Here is a 21349-nt window from a genome sequence, read left to right as displayed (position 1 = left end):
GGGGGAAGTGCTATGTTTTGATCTTACAGCATTTATTTTTTTTAATAAATCTAATATTAAAGTGACACATTAAATCCAGTTGAGTTTAAACATCATCATCAATGAGATGATACACACAATTGATTAAAAGGCCAAGGAGACACATTTTAATATGAACGGCTTCATCTCTTGTACAGTTGAAGTGGGAAGTTTACATACACTTAGGTTGGAGTCATTAAAACTTGTTTTTCAACCACTCCACAAATGTCTTGTTAACAAACTATAGTTTTGGCAAGTCGGTTAGGACATCTACTTTGTGCATGACACAAGTCATTTTTCCAACAATTGTTTACAGACAAATTATTTCACTTATAATTCATTGTATCACAATTCCAGTGGGTCAGAAGTTTAATGTGCCTTTAAACAGCTTGGAAAATTCAAGAAAATGGTGTCATGGCTTTAGAAGCTCCTGATAGGCTAATTGACATCATTTGAGTCAATTGGAGGTGTACCTGTGGCTGTATTTCAAGGCCTACTTTCAAACTCAGTACCTCTTTGCTTGACATCATGGGAAAATCAAAACAAATCAGCCAAGACCTCTGAAAAACAATTGTAGACCTCCACAAGTCTGGTTCATCCTTGGGAGCAATTTCCAAACGCCTGAAGGTACCACGTTCATCTGTACAAACAATAGTATGCAAGTATAAACACCATTGAAGACGTGCAGCCGTCATACCGCTCAGGAAGGAGACGCGTTCTGTCTCCTAGAGATTAACGTACTTTGGTGCGAAAAGTGAAAATCAATCCCAGAACAACAGCAAAGGACCTTGTGAAGATGCTGGAGGAAACAGGTACAAAAGTATCTTTATCCACAGTAAAACGAGTCCTATATCAACATAACCTGAAAGGCCGCTCAGCAAGGAAGAAGCCACTGCTCCAAAACTGCCATAAAAAAGCCAGACTACGGTTTGCAGCTGCACATGGGGACAAAGATCGTACTTTTTGGAGAAATGTCCTCTGGTCTGATGAAACAAAAATAGAACTGTTTGGCCATAATGACCTTCGTTATGTTTGGAGGAAAAAGGGGGAGGCTTGCAAGCCGAAGAACACCATCCCAACTGTGAAGCACGGGGGTGGCAGCATCATGTTGTGGGGGTGCTTTGCTGCAGGAGGGACTGTCAGGAAGTTAAAGCTTGGTCAAACGGGTCTTCCAAATGAACAATGACGCCAATCATACTTCCAAAGTTGTGGCAAAATGGCTTAAGGACAACAAAGTCAAGGTATTGGAGTGGCCATCACAAAGCCCTGATCTCATTCCTATAGAAAATATGTGGGCAGATCTGAAAAAGCGTGTGCGAGCAAGGAGGCCTACAAACCTGACTCCGTTACACCAGCTCTGTCAGGAGGAATGGGCCAAAATTCACCCAACTTATTGTGGGAAGCTTGTGGAAGGCTACCCGAAACGTTTGACCCAAGTTAAAGACTGTAAAGGCAATGCTGCCAAATACTAATTGAGTGTATGTAAACTTCTGACCTACTGGGAATGTGATGAAAGAAATAAAAGCTGAAATAAATCATTCTCTCTACTATTATTCTGACATTTCACATTCTTAAAATAAAGTGGTGATCCTAACTGACCTAAAAAACAGGGAATTTATACTAGGATTAAATGTCAGGAATTGTGAAAAAACTGAGTTTAAATGTCTTTGGCTAAGGTGTATGTAAACCTCGGACTTAAACTGTAGCTGATAGTGTTTAGGGAATTACTCAATATGAAATCCCAAATGGTCCCTATTCCCTCTATACTACTTTTGTCTGAAGTAGTGCACTATATAGGGAATAGGGTTCCATAGGGCTCTGGTCTAAAGTAGTGCACTATATAGGGAATAGGGTTCCATAGGGCTCTGGTCTAAAGTAGTGCACTATATAGGGACTAGGGTTCCATAGGTCTCTGGTCTAAAGTAGTGCACTATATAGGGAATAGGGTTCCATAGGTCTCTGGTCTAAAGTAGTGCACTATATATAGGGAATAGGGTTCCATAGAGCTCTGGTCTAAAGTAGTGCACTATATAGGGAATAGGGTTCCATAGGGCTCTGGTCTAAAGTAGTGCACTATAAAAGGGAATAGGGTTCCATTTGGGACTCAGCCTCAGATGATTTCGGGCGTTTCTGTTGTTGTGTTCAAGCAGGGTGAAGTGTAGGGGATGGAGTGATGCTGTCATGGCTGCCTTCCAACTAGAGTTATAGTAGTGTGTGTGTGGCAGGACAGAGAGACAGACACATACAGAGAGACAGACAGACAGAGAGACAGGCAGACAGAGAGACAGGCAGACAGAGAGACAGGCAGACAGACAGACAGACAGACAGACAGGCAGGCAGGCAGGCAGGCAGGCAGGCAGGCAGACAGACAGACAGACAGACAGACAGACAGACAGACAGACAGACAGACAGACAGACAGACAGGCAGGCAGGCAGGCAGGCAGGCAGGCAGACAGACAGACAGACAGACAGACAGACAGACAGACAGACAGACAGACAGACAGACAGACAGAAGGCTGGATGTGTTACTATGCCATGGTTTGCTACAAGAGTTTATTTCTACCCTATAAACCCTACATTATATACTATCGTGTCAATGTCCACAACTTTTATGTTTAAACTGGTTGGGACAGTGGTAAGGTCATGTACTACACGTCTCAGACATAAATACATGGTGCTATTTAAAGACCATGAAACCTGAAGGGGAATAATACAGCTATTTCATTTCATCAACATAGTTGGATGTTCACTGAGTATAAACATTCTCACTTCTGTTTCATATGACCACAAATCTATTCTCAGACCTCCGCTGTGTTTGTTTAATTTCTGTTCAAGGAAAATCTCATGTTTTTTCATCCACAGGTGGTCTCCCTATATCTCTCTCTGCAGTCTGACCCCCCCATCCCCCCACCTTACACACTGTCTGTCCTAAATGGCATCCTATGCCCAGGGCTATGGCGGTCCAAAGTAGTGCACTATCAGAAATAGTGCACTATGTGGGACACAGCATGTTGTTTGGACAGACGACACACCCTCAAGTCACTGAGATAAGGTCTAAACTTATCTGAACAAAAATGAAAGGACTCTATTTTCAGACAATTGTGAAACACACGCTCATTTGCAATTTCGACCTGTTAAAGCCAGCGCTCTTCTGTTTATCAAACACTAGCGCCGAGATTAGTAATTTACCTGCATTAAATGAGTTTTCACTGAGATGGGAGGGGTGGCAATATCTGAGGTGTGTCCTTGAAAAGGTGTGCCAAATTTAGCCAATTTCAGTATTCACTGGTGGGGATATTTAAGACCAACCAAAAGACGATCTGCCCCTTTTTGTTTTTTAAATTTTCACCTAAAATGATATACCCAAATCTAACTGCCTGTAGTTCAGGACATGAAGCAAGGATATGTATATTCTTGGTATCATTTGAAAGGAAACAGTTTGAAGTTTGTGGAAATGTGAAAGGAATGTAGTAGAATATAACACAATAGATCTGGTAAAAGATAATACAAAGAAATAAACAAACCGTTCTTTTGTAAAAACAAATTGTACCATCATCTTTGAAATGCAAAAGGACATAATGTATTATTCCAGCCCAGGTGCTATTTAGATTTTGGCCACTAGATGGCAGCAGTGTATTTGCACAGTTTGCCTGATCCAATGAACCATTGCATTTCTGTTCAAAATGTTGTATCAAGACTGCCCAAATGTGCCTAATTTGTTTATAAATAACTTTTCATGTTCAAAACTGTGCACTCTCCTCAAACAATAGCATGGTATTATTTCACTGTAGTAGCTACTGTAAATTGGACAGTGCAGTTAGATTAACAAGCTTTCTGCCAATATCAGATATGTCTATGTCTGGAAAATGTTCTAGTTACTTACAACCTCATGCTAATCGCATTAGCCTACGTTAGCTCAACCGTCCCGTGGAAGGGACACCGATCCCAAATAAGTTTTAAGCAGTAATACAGTTGGTTATGGCATTGATTTTGACGACTGAAGCGTAGCCTATCCATCCGTGAAGCACAGTGCCCATAAGTGTGCACATGGAAAAAGCGAGATGTAGTTTTTAACATAGACATTTTTTTAAATTGTATTAAAAAACCAAGCATAGCCTCCCAGTGGTACCCTGTCCCTGTATTCCAGTGGGTCCCTGTCCCTATATCCCAGTGGGACCCTGTCCCTATATCCCAGTGGGACCCTGTCCCTATATCTCAGTGGGACCATGTCCCTATATCCCAGTGGGACCCTGTCCCTATATCCCAGTGGGACCCTGTCCCTATACCCCAGTGGGACCCTGTCCCTATACCCCAGTGGTACCCTGTCCCTATATCCCAGTGGGACCCTGTCCCTATATCCCAGTGGGACCCTGTCCCTATACCCCAGTGGGACCCTGTCCCTATATCCCAGTGGAACCCTGTCCCTATATCCCAGTGGGACCCTGTCCCTATATCCCAGTGGGACCCTGTCCCTATATCCCAGAGGGACCCTGTCCCTATACCCCAGTGGGACCCTGTCCCCATACCCCAGTGGGCCCCTGTCCCTATACCCCAGTGTGCCCCTGTCCCTATACCCCAGTGTGCCCCTGTCCCTATATTCTGCACTACTTTTGACCAGAGCCCATGAGCGAAATTATACTGTCGATATAGCATCTATAGGTTGATACAATACTGTTGCCTTGTTGTCTATGATTTATGTTGAAGTGGTTTTACACTCACAGTATTTTATATTGCTTCAGTAAAACTGCCACATTTTCAGAGTAGCTGAGGTAGGTATCAGTGGTGTCTATTCATGGTTGCCAAGGGAAGGCCAGGCTTCCCCCTAAAATTGACCAAGAAAAAAAGAAATAAACATAAAATCTTTAATCTCTCTGTGTTTTCATACATTTTCCTTCAATTCAGAAGAGAGCGAAACAGCGCCCCTCTGTCTCTCTATGTGTAGCCCATCTATCTGATGCTGTCTGGTCAAAAAGAGTATGATATTGTTGCCGCCCGTAGCATTTGATGCAAGGGACGCCAACGAGCACTTGGCCTCCCTTGATAAAAAAAAGTATCAAATAATAGCCAATCAGCGTTGAGCTAAACGGAGTGAGCTCAACTGTGATTGGTCCGGGCACACCAAAAAAAAAAAAGTGTTAAGGGAAGCCAGTTTGGATTTGGCTTCATTCCAATCACAGAGCAATACGTCATCGATAGAAACAACTTGAATTGTTGCATCTCGTTGTGTTGTTGTCCTCCAGTGGCTAGCTAGCTAACTAAAATTGTCCCTTTCCTAAATTATCCTTGGATAGAGATAGGGATTTGGACTTGTGGTTTTACTTATTTCTCCGTACTGGCCAATGATTATAACAGTGATTCTGATCCAACCATTAATTCATACATTTACATTTTAGTCATTTAGCAGACGCTCTTATTAGTGAATGCATACATTTCAATTCATACATTTATTTTATTTTTTCCGTACTGGCCCCCCGTGAGAATCAAACCCACAACCCTGGCGTTGCAAACACCATGCTCTACCAACTGAGCCACAGGGAGGCTTCATTGTTGTGCCCCTGACCTGAGAGGATGGAAGTTCAATATGTAACTAGATGTAGAAGGCTAATGTTAACTAGCTAACGTTGCCCATGAATGGAAGTTAGGCTAGCGAGCAAAGCATTTTAACCAGGTAGCCAGGGACAACAATAAACTAAGAGCGGGTACTGACAGAGTGATGGACCGTTTAGGCAACATGAAAAACACACACACACACACACACACACACACACACACACACACACACACACACACACACACACACACACACACACAGAAATCAGAACCATGGATAGCCACATCGTATTTAGCTTACGTTGATTTGTCTAAATAGTTTTTAGTATCGTTTAGTTGTCACTCTGTTAGACTAAGGATAGGTGATTTGATGTTGAAATGTTGCTGGAATAGTGGAGGCAGGTCCTGTTTCCTTTGTGTCATGAGGTAACTCTCTGTGGTTCTAAATCAATAGTTGTTTAGTGAAGCGAAAATGTTGGAAACATTAACTTTCTTGACCCTTGCAGTAGGTCATGTAACTGTTTGTTACATGCAATATGCTTTGTGGACTTCATCAGACAAGATGTTGCTCTCTGGTTTTGTGATGAAACAAAGGTGTGGTTGAATTTATTCTACCACTGTGTCTTCTTATTGTCTAAGCATTTAGGTCTATATATCACGGTGTCAAGGCATATGAACTAACAGGTTATAGAGCAAACAACACAATTGTCACAACACATATGTTGTAATAAGGCTTTTGTGTTTTCTGGCTTGGCTTCCCCGATGATTTTACACACACACTGCTACTGCGAGGTGTTAACCATGGATCATGTCTGGTCCACATGGTGTCAGATCATAGAAACAGAACCAGATAGCTCTCTCTCTCTCTCTCTCTCTCTCTCTCTCTCTCTCTCTCTCTCTCTCTCTCTCTCTCTCTCTCTCTCTCTCTCTCTCTCTCTCTCTCTCTCTCTCTCTCTCTCTCTCTCTCTCTCTCTCTCTCTCTCTCAGAAAGTGTTCATACCCCTTCACTTATTCCACATTTCGTTGTGATACAGCCTGGATTTAAAATGGATTAAATGGATTTTTTTTCCCCCCTCACCCATCTACACACAATACCCCATAATGACAAAGTAAAAATATGTTTATAGAAATGTCTAATTTATATAGGTATTCAAACCCCTGAGTTAATACATGTTAGAATCACCTTTGGCAGTGATTACAGCTGTGTCTTTCTGGGTAAGTCTCTAAGAGCTTTACACACCTGGCCATGCAGCCGTGGGTGAACAGGGAGTACAGGAGGGGACTGAGCACGCACCCCTGGGGAGCTCCAGTGTTGAGGATCAGCGTGGCAGATGTGTTGCTACCTACCCTCACCACCTGGGGGGCGGCCCGTCAGGAAGTCCAGGATCCAGTTGCAGAGGGAGGTGTTTAGTCCCAGGATCCTTAGCTTAGTGATGAGCTACACTTTGCCTGTTTGATGGTTCGTCGCAGGGCAGCAGGATTTCTTGTAAGCTTCCGGGTTAGAGTCCCACACCTTGAAAGCGGCTGCTCTACCCTTTAGCTCAGTGCGAATGTTGCCTGTAATCCATGGCTTCTGGTTGGGGTATGTACGTACAGTCACTGTGGGGACGACGTCCTCGATGCACTTATTGATAAAGCCAGTGACTGATGTGGTGTACTCCTCAATGCCATCGGATGAATCCCGGAACATATTCCAGTCTGTGCTAGCAAAACAGTCCTGTAGCTTAGAATCTGCTTCATCTGACCACTTTTTTATAGACCGAGTCACTGGTGCTTCCTGCTTTAATTTTTACTTGTAAGCAGGAATCAGTAGGATAGAGTTGTGGTCGGATTTACCAAATGGAGGGCGAGGGAGAGCTTTGTACGCATCTCTGTGTGTGGAGTACAGGTGATCTAGAGGTTTTTTTCCCCTCTGGTTGCACATTTAACATGTTGATAGAAATTAGGTAAAACTAATTTAAGTTTCCCTGCATTCAAGTCTCCGGCCACTAGGAGCGCCGCCTCTGGGTGAGTGGTTTCCTGTTTGCTTATTTCCTTATACAGCTGACTGAGTGCGGTCTTAGTGCCAGCATCTGTCTGTGGTGGTAAATAAACAGCCACGAAAAGTATAGCTGAAAACTCTCTAGGCAAGTAGTGTGGCCTGCAATTTATCACAATATACTCTACTTCAGGCGAGCAAAATCTAGAGACTTCTTTAGATTTCGTGCACCAGCTGTTGTTTATGCACAGACTGCCCCCCCCCCTCGTCTTACCGGAGTGTGCTGTTCTATCTTGGTAGGATATTAGGTAGGATATTCGTGATCGTACCTCGTTTAATTCATTGTCCAATGATTGCACGTTGGCGAGTAATATTGACGGTAACGGCAGCTTTCCCACTCGCCCTTTTTCGGGTCCTGACCAGGCATCCGGCTCTTTGTCCTCTGTACCTGCGTCGTTCCTCTTACAAATAACGGGGAGGATGGCCCTGTCAGGTGTTTGGAGAATGTCTTGTGCTTCTTGCTTGTTGAAGAAAAAATCTTTGTCTAATCCGAGGTGAGTGATCGCTGTCCTGATATCCAGAAGCTCTTTTTTGCCGTAAGATACGGTTACAGAAACATTATGTACAAAATAAGTTACAAATAACGTGAAAAAAACACATAATTTCCCAATTGGTTAGACGCCCGTAACACTGCTGCCATTAGGTCCGGCGCCATTTTGAATGTTGTTGATCCATCCTCAGTTTTCTCCTATCACAGCCATTAAACTCTATGACTATTTTAAAGTCATCGTTGGCCTCGTGGTGAAATCCCTGAGTGCTTTCCTTCCTCTACGGCACGGTTTCCCAAACTCGGCACACCAGGAGGTGCACGTTTTAGGCTTTGACCAAGCACTACACAGCTGATTCAAATCATCAACTAAATCATCAAGCTTTGATCCTTTGAATCAGTTGTGTGGTGTTAGGGCAAAAAAACTAAATGTCTACCATTTGGGGACCGAGGACTGAGTTTGGGAAACGCTGCTCTACGGCAACTGAGTTAGGAAGGACGCCTGTATTATTGTAGTGACTGGGTGTATTGATACACCATCCATAGTGCAATTAATAACTTTACCATGCTCAAAGGGATGTTCAATGTCTGCTTTTACATTTTTTTTTACCCATCTACCAAATCAAATCAAATGTTATTGGTCACATACACGTGATTAGCAGATGTTAATGTGAGTGTAGCAAAATGCTTGTGCTTCTAGTTCCAACAGTGCAGTAAATATCTAACAAATTACACAACATGTACCCAATACACACACATCTAAGTAGGAATGAATGAAGACTATCTACATATGGACGAGCGATGTCTGAGCGGAACGGACTAAGATACAGTAGAATAGTATAGAATACAGGATATACATATGAAATGAGTAATGCATAGACAGATACAGTAGAATAGTATAGAATACAGGATATACATATGAGATGAGTAATGCCAGATATGTACGTTTTTAAGTGAATGAGATATCGTGAAATAGTATAGCCTTTCTTTGCGAGGTATTGGAAAACCTCCCTGGTCTTTGTGGTTGAATCTGTGTTTGAAATTCACTTCTCGACTGAGGGACCTTACAGATAATTGTATATGTGGGGTAAAGAGATGAGGTAGTTATTCAAAAAATCATGTTAAGCACTATTATGGCACACAGAGTGAGTCCATGCAACTTATTGTGTGACTTGTTAAATTAATGTTTACTCCTGAACTTCCCATAACCAAAGGGGTTTAATTCTTATTAACTCAACATTTCAGCTTTTTATTTTTAATTCATTTGTAAAAATGTAAAATAATATATATAAAAATATAATTCCACTTTGACACTATGTGGTATTAGGCCAGTGAAAATAAATCTCAATTTAAACAATTTTAACTTCAGGCTGTTAACAACAAAATGTGGAAAAAGTCAAAGGGGTGTGAATACTTTCTGAAGGCACGTGTCTCTATGGACAGATCTCCCTTGTAAAAGAGGTCTAATGACCTCAATATAAATAAAGGGTCAATGAAATGTGAAGTCCCAGAAGGGACTCAGTAGTGTGGCGATACATACCCGGAGAGAACCAGTAGACCAGACACAGAGTAGAGTAGAGATGATAACACATGATCCTCCAGCGGTAGGCTGGTAAAGGCTCCAGGGCTAGGGCGTCCAGGGTGTACATCCACACAGCACTGCTGGTCCGAGGTGCTCAGACTGGGAATACAGAGAAAGACCAAACCCCTGAGGGTGTCAGAGAGACCCATCAATACACATCTCTTCACAGTCTGGCTGGCTCTGAAAAGTCTCTAAACCCACCCTCCCTTTCCCTCCCTGCTTTTCCCTCCCCTTTCTTGCTCGCCCCAGACCCCTACCTCTCTTTTTCCTCTCTGCTCTCTGCTCTCTCTCTCTCTCATTCTTACTCTCTCTCTCTCCTTTCTCCCTCTCTCTCTCTGCTCACTCTCACTCTCCTTCTTTCTCACTCTCTGCTCTCTCTTCTCATTCTTTCTCCCTCTCTCTGCTCTCTCTCTCTCTCTTTCTTGTCTCTCGTGTCTCTCTCTCTCTCTCCAGGGAGTTACAGTTCCTTTTCCTGTTTCCTCTTCATGTCAGGATGGGAGGAAAAGAAAAGCCTCCCAGTCTGAACAGAACAATGTCATGATTTTAATTACCATTCCTAGGTTACACCCCAAACAGCATCCTATCCCCTATTTAGTGCACTATGTTGGACCATAGGACTCTGGTGTAAAGTAGTGCACTACATAGGGAATAGGGTTCCATTTTGGAATGTATCCCTAAAGGCCCCTTGGGGAGGGTCCTTAGAACAGTCCTACAGAATAATAATCTGTTAGGGAGTGTCCATCAGAGACCAGAAACATCCTTAGATACAGAAGTTTATATACTGAACAACTGTGGCTCAGTTGGTAGAGCATGGTGTTTGCAACGCCAGGGTTGTGGGTTTGATTCCCACGGGGGACCAGTACGGAGAAAAAAAATGAAATGTATGCATTCACTACTGTAAGTCGCTCTGGATAAGAGCGTCTGCTAAATGACTAAAAATGTAACAAAAATATAAACGCAACATGCGACAATTTCAATCATTTTACTGAGATACAGTTCATGTAAGGAAATGTGTCAATTGAAATAAATTCATTGGGCCTAAGTTGTAGTGATTTCACATGACTGGGAATACAGATATGCATCTGTCAGTCAACAGATACCTTAAACAAAAGGTAGGGTCTCCGCTGTTGATTGTGGCCTGTGGAATGTTGTCCCCCTCCTCTTTAATGCCTGTGCTAAATTGTTGGAAATTGGCGGGAACTGGAACACGCTGTCGTACACATTGATCCAGAGCATCCCAAACATGCTCAATGGGTGACATGTCTGGTGAGTATGCAGGCCATGGAAGAACTGGGACATGTTTAGCTTCCAGGAATTGTGTACAGATCCTTGCGACATGGGGCCGTGTATTATCATGCTGAAACATGAGGTGATGGCGTTGGATGAGTGGCACGACAATGGGCCTCAGGATCTCATCATGGTATCTCTGTGCATTCAAATTGCCATCGATGAAACACAATTGTGTTCGTTGTCTGTAGTTTATGTCTGCCCATACCATAACCGCTTGCCCACATGAAGCCATACACGTTGTCTGCGCTTGTGAGGCCAGTTGGACGTACTGCCAAATTCTCTAAAACGACGTTGGAAGCGGTTTATGATAGAGAAATTAACATTCAATTCTCTGCCAACAGTTCTGATGGACATTCCTGCAGTCAGCATGCCAATTGCACGCTCCATCAAAACTTGAGACATCTGTGGCATTGTGTTGTGTGACAAACCTGCACATTTTAGAGAAGCCTTTTATTGTCCCCAGCACAAGGTGCACCTGTGTAATGATAATGCTGTTTAATCAGCTTCTTGATATGCCACACCTGTCAGGTGGATGGATTATCTTGGTAAAGGAGAAATGCTCACAAATAGGGATGTTAACAAATTTGTGGACAAAATTTTAGAGAAACAAGCCTTTTGTTCATATGGAAAATGTCTGGGATATTTTATTTCAGCTCATGAAACATGGGACCAACACTTTACATGTCGTGTTTATATTTTTGTTCAGTATATACACAGTTGAAGTCGGAAGTTTACATACACCTTAGCCAAATACATTCTAACTTAGTTTTTCACCATTCCTGACATTTAATCCTAGTAAAAATTCCCTGTCTTAGGTCAGTTAGGATCACCACTTTATTTTAAGAATGTGAAATGTCAGAATAATAGTAGAGAGAATGATTTATTTCAGCTTTTATTTCTTTCATCACATTCTCAATGGGTCAGAAGTTTACATACACTCAATTAGTATTTGGTAGCATTGCCTTTAAATTGTTTAACTTGGGTCAAACATTTTGGGTAGCCTTCCACAAGCTTCCCACAATAAGTTGGGTGAATTTTGGCCCATTCCTCCTGACAGAGCTGGTGTAACTGAGTCAGGTTTGTAGGCCTCCTTGCTCACACACACTTTTTCAGGTCTGCCCACAAATTTTCTATAGGATTGAGGTCAGGGCTTTGTGATGGCCACTCCAATACCTTGACTTTGTTGTCCTTAAGCCATTTTGCCACAACTTTGGAAGTATGCTTGGGGTCATTGTCCATTTGGAAGACCCATTTGCGACCAAGCTTTAACTTCCTGACTGATGTCTTGAGATGTTGCTTCAATATATCCACATCCTTTTCCTCCTCATGATGCCATCTATTTTGTGAAGTGTACCAGTCTCTCCTGCAGCAAAGCACCCCCACAACATGATGCTGCCACCCCTGTGCTTCACGGTTGGGATGGTGTTCTTCGGCTTGCAAGCCTCCCCCTTTTTCCTCCAAACATAATGATGGTCAAAATGACCAAACAGTTCTATTTTTGTTTCATCAGACCAGAGGACATTTCTCCAAAAAGTATGATCTTTGTCCCCATGTGCAGTTGTAAACCGCAGTCTGGCTTTTTTATGGTGGTTTTGGAGCAGTGGCTTCTTCCTTGCTGAGCGGCCTTTCAGGTTATGTCGATATAGGACTTGTTTTACTGTGGATATAAATACTTTTGTACCTGTTTCCTCCAGCATCTTCACAAGGTCCTTTGCTGTTGTTCTGGGAATGATTTGCACTAAAGTACGTTAATCTCTAGGAGACAGAACGCGTCTCCTTCCTGAGCGGTTTGATGGCTGCGTGGTCCCATGGTATTTATACATGCGTATTATTGTTTGTACAGATGAACGTGGTACCTTCAGGCATTTGGAAATTGCTCCCAAGGATGAACCAGACTTGTGGAGATCTACAATTTTTTTTTCTGAGGTCTTGGCTGATTTCTTTGGATTTTTCCATGATGTCAAGCAAAGAGGCACTGAGTTTGAAGGTAGGCCTTGAAATACATCCACAGGTACACCTCCAATTGACTCAAATGATGTCAATTAGCCTATCAGAAGCTTCTAAAGCCATGACGTAATTTTCTGGAATTTTCCAAGCTGTTTAAAGGCACAGTCAACTTAGTGTATGTAAACTTCTGACCCACTGGAAATGTGATACAGTGAATTATAAGTGAAATAATCTGTCTGTAAACAATTGTTGGAAATATTACTTGTGTCATGCACAAAGTAGATGTCCTAACCGACTTGCCAAAACTATAGTTTGTTAACAAGAAATTTGTGGAGTGGTTGAAAAACGAGTTCTAATGACTCCAACCTAAGTGTATGTAAACTTCCGACTTCAACTGTATTTATTTATATACGGTGGCCTATGTTCCCTTAGGAAAGAGGTCAAAAGGTTTATATATAAGTAGGAACCGCACTGACTCACTGTGGTTTCCTGACACTCGCAGGTTTCTCTGGCGTCCATGGGAACGAAGAGGAGATACCCAGCTCCGACAACAGGATAGTAAAAGCAGCATGTAAATTCGATTTAATTTCAATTTAAAAGCTTTATTGGCATGGGAAACATATGTTTACAATGTTAAAGCAAGTGAAGTAGATAATAAACAACAAGAAAGGAACTGTAAACACTTACAAAAAAATTCCAAAATAATAAATACATTTCAAATGTCGTATTATGTCTATATGCCGTGTTGTAATGATGTGCAAATAGTTAAAGTACAAAATGGAAAATAAATAAACATATATATTGTTTGTATTTCCAATGGTGTTTGTTCTTCACTGGTTGCCCTTTTCTTGTGGCAACGGGTCACAAATCTTGCTGCTGTGATGTCACACTGTGGTATTTCACCCAGTAGATATGGGAGTTAATCAAAATTGGATTTGTTTTCAAATAATTTATAGGTCTGTGTAATCTGGGGGAATTATGTGTCTCTAATATGGTCATACATTTGGCAGGAGGTTAGGAAGTGCAGCTCAGTTTCCACACAGCCTGTCTTCTCTTGAGAGCCAGTTTTGCCTGTGGTGGCCTTCTCAATAGCAAGGCTATGCTTACTGAGTCTGTACATAGTCAAAGATTTCCTTCAATTTGGTTCAATCACAGTGGTCACGTATTCTGCCACTGTCTACTCTCTGTTTAGGGACAAATAGCATTATAGTTTGCTCTGTTCTTGTAAATTCTTTCCAATGTGTCAAGTAAATATCTTTCTGTTTCCTCATGATTTGATTGGGTCTAATTGTGTTGCTGTCCTGGGGCTCTGTGGGGTGTGTTTGTGTTTGTGAAGAGAGCCCCAGGACCAGCTTGCTTAGGGGACTCTTCTCCAGGTTCATCTCTCTGTAGATGATGGCTTTGTTATGGAAGGTTTGGGAATTGCTTCCTTTTAGGTGGTTGTAGAATTTAACGTCTCTTTTCTAGATTTTGATAATTAGCGGGTATCGGCCTAATTCTGCTCTGCATGCATTATTTGGTGTTCTACGTTGTACACTGATATTTTTGCAGAGGCCTCAATTTTGTGTTTGTCCCATTTAGTGAATTCTTGGTTGGTGAGCGGACCCCAGACCTCACAACCATAGAGTGCAATGGGTTCTATAACTGATTCAAGTATTTCTAGCCAGATCCTAATTGGTATGTCAAATTTTATGTTCCTTTTGATGGCATAGAATTCCCTTCTTGCCTTGTCTCTCAGATCGTTGGCAGCTTTGTGGAAGTTATCTGTGGCGCTGATGTTTAGGCCAAGGTATGTATCGTTTTTTGTGTGCTCTAGGGCAACGGTGTCTAGATGGAATTTGTATTTGTGGTCCTGGCGACTGGACCTTTTTTGGAACACCATTATTTTGGTCTTACACAGAATCTGTGCAGAAGATCTAGGTGCTGCTGTAGGCCCTCCTTGGTTGGGGACAGAAGCACCAGATCATCAGCAAACAGTAGACACTTGACTTCAGATTCTAGTAGGGTGAGGCCGGGTGCTGCAGACTGTTCTAGTGCCCTCGCCAATTCGTTGATATAAATGTTGAAGAGGGTGAGGCTCATGCTGCATCCCTGTCTCACCCCACGGCCCGGTGGAAAGAAATGTGTGTGTTTTTTTTGCCTATTTTAACCGCACACTTGCTGTTTGTGTACATGGATTTTATAATGTCGCATGTTTTACCCCCAACACCACTTTTCATCAATTTGTATAGCAGACCCTCATGCCAAATTGAGTCAAAGGCTTTTTTGAAATCAACAAAGCATTAGAAGACTTTGCCTTTGTTTTGGTTTGTTTCTTTGTCAATTAGTATGTGCAGGGTGAATACGTGTTCTGTCGTACGATAATTTGGTAAAAAGCCAATTTGACTTTTGCTCAGTACAATGTTTTCACTAGGAAATGTACTAGTCTGCTGTTAATGATAATGCAGAGGATTTTCCCAAGGTTGCTGTTGATGCCTATCCCACAGTATTTATTGGGGTCAAATTTGTCTCCACTTTTGTGGATTGGGGTGATCAGTCCTTGGTTCCAAATATTGGGGAAGATGCCAGAGCTGAGGATGATGTTAAAGAGTTTAAGTATAGCCAATTGGAATTTGTTGTCTGTATATTTGATCATTTCATTGAGGATACCATCAACACCACAGGCCTTTTTGGGTTGGAGGGTTTGTATTTTGTCCTGTAGTTCATTCAAGTTAATTGGAGAATCCAGTGGGTTCTGGTAGTCTTTAATTGTTGATTCTAAGATTTGTATTTGATCATGTATATGTTTTTGCTGTTTGTTCTTTGTTATAGAGCCAAAAAGATTGGAGAAGTGGTTTACCCATACATCTCTGTTTTGGATAGAAAACTCTTCATGTTGTTGTTTGTTTGTGTATAGATTCTTCAATTACATTGAGCTGATTTCTGACGTGCTGTTCCTTCTTTTTCCGTAGTGTATTTCTGTATTGTTTTAGTGATTCACCATAGTGAAGGCGTAGTCTCTGTGTTTTTGGTTGGACAGGTTTCTCAATTTCTTTCTCAGATTGTTGCGTTCTTCTTTAAACCATTTGTCATTGTTGTTAATTCTCTATTTGAGATTTCTCTCCCTGTTTTGAGATTTCTCTCCCTGAGCTCTAGCAGCTTCTCTCTCCTTCTCTCTCTCTCTCTGTTAGTAAGAGCTCTAGCAGCTTCTCTCTCCTTCTCTCTCTCTCTCTCTCTCTGTTAGTAAGAGCTCTAGCAGCTTCTCTCTCCTTCTCTCTCTCTCTCTCTGTTAGTAAGAGCTCTAGCAGCTTCTCTCTCCTCTCTCTCTCTCTCTCTGTTAGTAAGAGCTCTAGCAGCTTCTCTCTCCTTCTCTCTCTCTCTCTGTTAGTAAGAGCTCTAGCAGCTTCTCTCTCCTTCTCTCTCTCTCTCTCTCTCTGTTAGTAAGAGCTCTAGCAGCTTCTCTCTCCTCTCTCTGTTAGTAAGAGCTCTAGCAGCTTCTCTCTCCTTCTCTCTCTCTCTGTTAGTAAGAGCTCTAGCAGCTTCTCTCTCCTTCTCTCTCTCTCTGTTAGTAAGAGCTCTAGCAGCTTCTCTCTCCTTCTCTCTCTCTCTCTCTGTTAGTAAGAGCTCTAGCAGCTTCTCTCTCCTCTCTCTGTTAGTAAGAGCTCTAGCAGCTTCTCTCTCCTTCTCTCTCTCTCTGTTAGTAAGAGCTCTAGCAGCTTCTCTCTCCTTCTCTCTCTCTCTGTTAGTAAGAGCTCTAGCAGCTTCTCTCTCCTTCTCTCTCTCTCTCTCTGTTAGTAAGAGCTCTAGCAGCTTCTCTATCCTTCTCTCTCTCTCCCTGTTAGCAAGAGCTCTAGGAGCCTCTCTCTTTCTCCCTGTTAGGAAGAGCTCTAGGAGCCTCTCTCTCATTCTCCCTGTCTGTCTGTCTGTCTGTCCACAGTGGGAGGGATATCTGTCTGTCCCCAGTGGGAGGGATGTCTGTCTGTCCCCAGTGGGTGTGATGTCTGTCTGTCCCCAGTGGGAGGGATGTCTGTCTGTCCCCAGTGGGAGGGATGTCTGTCTGTCCCCAGTGGGAGGGATGTCTGTCTGTCCCCAGTGGGAGGGATGTCTGTCTGTCCCCAGTGGGAGGGATGTCTGTCTGTCTGTCTGTCCCCAGTGGGAGGGATGTCTGTCTGTCCCCAGTGGGAGGGATGTCTGTCTGTCCCCAGTGGGAGTGTGTAAGATATAGTCCCTCACCAGTATTCACAGTATTCACCCAGCTGTAGGATATAGTCCCTCACCAGTATTCACCCAGCTGTAGTATATAGTCCCTCACCAGTATTCACCCAGCTGTAACATATAGTCCCTCACCAGTATTCACAGTATTCACCCAGCTGTAGTATATAGTACCTCACCAGTATTCCCAGTATTCACCCAGCTGTAACAGATCCCTCACCAGACATGTGCATTGAGTAAGAGCTCCACCCTGATCTCCCCTCACCGCTCTATCAAGCCGGAGTTCAGCTCCCTGACACTGGAAATCCCCTGAGGCATCTGCTGCTCACCCAAACCCAACTGAGGAATGGTGTGTGTGTGTGTGTGTGTGTGTGTGTGTGTGTGTGTGTGTGTATGTGTGTGTCCTGGCTCCTGTCCTGCTCCAGACAGGCTAAGGAGGCTCTCTTTCCCTTGGCCCCCCGACACGTGCGCACACACACACACACACACACACACACACACACACACACACACACACACACACAGAGAGAGAGACAAAGACAAACACACACAGAGAGTGGTGGGGTGGAGGAACTGGGCTGAGCTGAAGAACGCTGGGCAGCACACCATCCTGGCCCTCTGGCTGTTACAGCAGGGAGGAAACCAATAGCCTTAAAACAATAGTGTTATCAGCAGGCTGTGGACTTCCTGTCCAATGTTAACCCATACTGACCCAACACTGAGCTGTTACAGCAGGGGACTGACCCAACACTGAGCTGTTACAGCAGGGGACTGACCCAACACTGCTCTGTTACAGCAGGGGACTGACCCAACACTGCTCTGTTACAGCAGGGGACTGACCCAACACTGAGCTGTTACAGCAGGGGACTGACCCAACACTGAGCTGTTACAGCAGGGGACTGACCCAACACTGAGCTGTTACAGCAGGGGACTGACCCAACACTGAGCTGTTACAGCAGGGGACTGAACCAACACTGAGCTGTTACAGCAGGGGACTGACCCAACACTGAGCTGTTACAGCAGGGGACTGACCCAACACTGAGCTGTTACAGCAGGGGACTGACCCAACACTGAGCTGTTACAGCAGGGGACTGACCCAACACTGAGCTGTTACAGCAGGGGACTGACCCAACACTGAGCTGTTACAGCAGGGGACTGACCCAACACTGAGCTGTTACAGCAGGGGACTGACCCAACACTGAGCTGTTACAGCAGGGGACTGACCCAACACTGAGCTGTTACAGCAAGGGACTGACCCAACACTGAGCTGTTACAGCAGGGGACTGAACCAACACTGAGCTGTTACAGCAGGGGACTGACCCAACACTGAGCTGTTACAGCAGGGGACTGACCCAACACTGAGCTGTTACAGCAGGGGACTGACCCAACACTGAGCTGTTACATCAGGGGACTGACCCAACACTGAGCTGTTACAACAAGGGACTGACCCAACACTGAGCTGTTACAACAGGGACATGTTAGGTACTGTTAGGGACATGTTAGGTACTGTTAGGGACATGTTAGGGACATGTTAGGTACTGTTAGGGACATGTTAGGGACATGTTAGGTACATGTTAAACTACTTCTGAGAGCTTGAGACTAATTCTAAGTACAGACATCCATAAATGTAGAAATGTGACAACGTCGTTGGCCAAAACGTTTTATCAAGAAAGCAAGCAAAACAACGCTCCAGAACATGTTGTATTGACAGTCATGGAAGCAACAACAAACAACTACAGAGAAATGGTCATGGACAAAGTTTGAAATATGTCAAATGTAACTAACTACATAACGGATGATTCAAGACACTTTGTTATCATTATACAACTGGGTCTCATATGTGGTTTGAGTCCAGTATATCTCTTCTCAAACACATACGTATGTGTGCATGTTGACAATGGGAAGTGAGTACCAGTCAGGAAGTGAAGCAGGGTCTCATATTGGGTTGAGTATACAGTATAGTATATATATATCTATATATCTCTGTCAACCCAGACGTAAACTACCGTTCAAAAGTTTGGGGGTCACTAAGAAATGTCCTTGTTTTTGAAAGAAAAGCACATTTTTTTCCATTAAAATAACATCAAATTGATCAGAAATACAGTGTAGACATTGTTAATGTTGTAAATGACTATTGTAGCTGGAAACGGCTGATTTTTAATAGAATATATACATGGGCGTACAGAGGCCCATTATCAGCAACCATCACTCCTGTGTTCCAATGGCACGTTGTGTTAGCTAATCCAAGTTTATCATTTTAAAAGGCTAATTGATCATTACAAAACCCTTTTGCAATTATCTTAGCACAGCTGAAAACTGTTGTCCTGATTCAAGAAGCAATAAAACTGGCCTACTTTAGACTAGTTGAGTATCTGCAGCATCAGCATTTTGTGGGTTCGATTTACAGGCTCAAAATAGCCAGCTACAATAGTCATTTACAACATTAACAATGTCTACACTGTATTTCTGATCAATTTGATGTTATTTTAATGGAAAAAAATGTGCTTTTCTTTCAAAAACAAGGACATTTCTAAGTGACCCCAAATTTTTGAACGGTAGTGTATGTGTAAGATAGAGGGGTTGATGCAGGAAGTGGGACATGGAGACTGCCTCCAGAGAGAGGAAGCTGTAGCTGTCCTTGTCCCTTGTTCCTAGTTCTTGGTTCCCTGCAGGGTGTCTATAAGGATCTTGTTGTACTCTGCCAGCTGCCTGGAGACAGTCTTTACCACCGGACGGTAGTCACTCTCCATACCCTTAGAGGCGATGACTGGAGATGTAGGAGTCAAGGAAACTTCGGTTTATATTACATCTACCATTGTCAATCCTGTAATGTATAGATACAGGAGATCCACTCTGGTCAAAAGCAACAAGGATACACTCTTTCATGACGAAGTTGTTCTGCTCGTGATGTTGCCACTTCCTCTCTAGATTGGTCAGCTGAAAACCAATAGAAAACAGTGGTTGGTTGAGAGGGAAAAACAGGCAAGAAACGCTCAAAGAATCTTCAAGCTCCAAAGTTATTATGACATCATGAGTGTTCGTGAAAGGCAATAGACGGGCCACATCAAGTTAGCCGATCCTGGCAACTACAATGGCTGTTGGCTAACAGCATGAACAGATCAGACACCAGGCTAACCTCCATACTAGTCTGTATGTAGTCAGTATTCCCTCTGTACCTGAGCATGTGTCTCATTCTCCTGTAGCTGTGTTTTCAGAGCTTCATACACCTCATTCATCTTCTGCATGACCTTGTGAAAGCCGTCTCTCCTCTGGGCCAGGGATACTCTGTCCTCCTGCAGCCTCTATAGGACAATAGACAACAACTTAGATGATCCATCCATCCATCCATCCATTCATCCATCCATTCATCCATCCATCCATCCATCCATTCATTCATTCATTCATCCATCCATTCATTCATTCATTCATCCATTCATTCATTCATTCATTATGGTGTTAGTAGAGCTACCACAGCAAATCACCAGCCGTATAGTTCAGCTATACAGCTCTGGTGGGGTAATAAAACAAGGATTTACTGAAACAATATCTTAAGGATGTTGTAGCAGATGAAGTGGGTCAACCAACCATTGGTTACACCCCTTTCCTCATTGGTTGAAACTAAACTTGGGTTTCTCAGACTAAGTCAGTGGAAGAAACATGACTTCCTGGTGTCAAATCTCTCAGAGAATGTGTTTCCTGTTTAAAGGAGAGTTGCTTTGTAATGCATGTAGAGGATGCTTTTTACGTTTCCTTCTAGCTCTATCAAGTTGTTCCCATTGGTAAACTCCCTCAATGATAACACTGTCACTGTTTACATTAGCAACATGATCTTACAGGGACTATGCCATGAGACATCTGCCACAGATGGAGGTCTTTCAATAAATATTACATCCTGATTCCTACGGATACAGAAAGAGGACTGTTGTAACGTTATCTTAAATTGCTTTCATGATAAACTATGTAACACAATCAAATCAAATTTCTATATTTGTCATGTCATGTTTCCCGAATACAACAGGTGTAGACCTTACAGTGAAATGCTTACTTACAAGCCCTTAAACCAACAGTGCAGTTTTAAGAAAGAGTTAAGAAAATATTTACTAAATAAACTAAAGTGAAAAAATAGTAAAATAAAAAGTACAGCGTCAACGTGCGAAGGTATAGGTTAGTCAAGTTATTTTGTACATAAAGTGACTATGTATAGATAATAAACAGAGTAAATGAATGTAAAAACAAAGCAGCAGTG

General features: G+C 42.8%; 2 protein-coding genes across 2 annotated transcripts in view; both read right to left on the bottom strand.

Annotated features, from left to right (window-relative positions):
* The window catches only part of tek (TEK tyrosine kinase, endothelial), a 54458-nt gene extending 44599 nt beyond the window's left edge, over nucleotides 1–9859 (bottom strand). The window contains exon 1 of the mRNA XM_029692487.1: nucleotides 9634–9859. Coding sequence (XP_029548347.1) covers nucleotides 9634–9742 — 109 coding nt within the window. The 5' untranslated portion in view covers nucleotides 9743–9859. The remainder of the gene's footprint in view (nucleotides 1–9633) is intronic.
* Nucleotides 9860–19616: 9757 nt separating this feature from the next.
* ift74 (intraflagellar transport 74) overlaps nucleotides 19617–21349 on the bottom strand; it is a 48964-nt gene continuing 47231 nt past the window's right edge. The window contains exons 18-20 of the mRNA XM_029692481.1: nucleotides 20280–20405; nucleotides 19980–20040; nucleotides 19617–19870 (exon numbers count right to left, since the gene is read on the bottom strand). Coding sequence (XP_029548341.1) covers nucleotides 19755–19870; nucleotides 19980–20040; nucleotides 20280–20405 — 303 coding nt within the window. The 3' untranslated portion in view covers nucleotides 19617–19754. The remainder of the gene's footprint in view (nucleotides 19871–19979; nucleotides 20041–20279; nucleotides 20406–21349) is intronic.

This window comes from Salmo trutta, chromosome 15 (assembly GCF_901001165.1).
Source record: "Salmo trutta chromosome 15, fSalTru1.1, whole genome shotgun sequence".
Classification (NCBI taxonomy): Eukaryota; Metazoa; Chordata; class Actinopteri; order Salmoniformes; family Salmonidae; genus Salmo; species Salmo trutta.
Note: the sequence above shows the minus strand (reverse complement) of the source record. Positions and strands in the feature narration are given on the sequence as shown.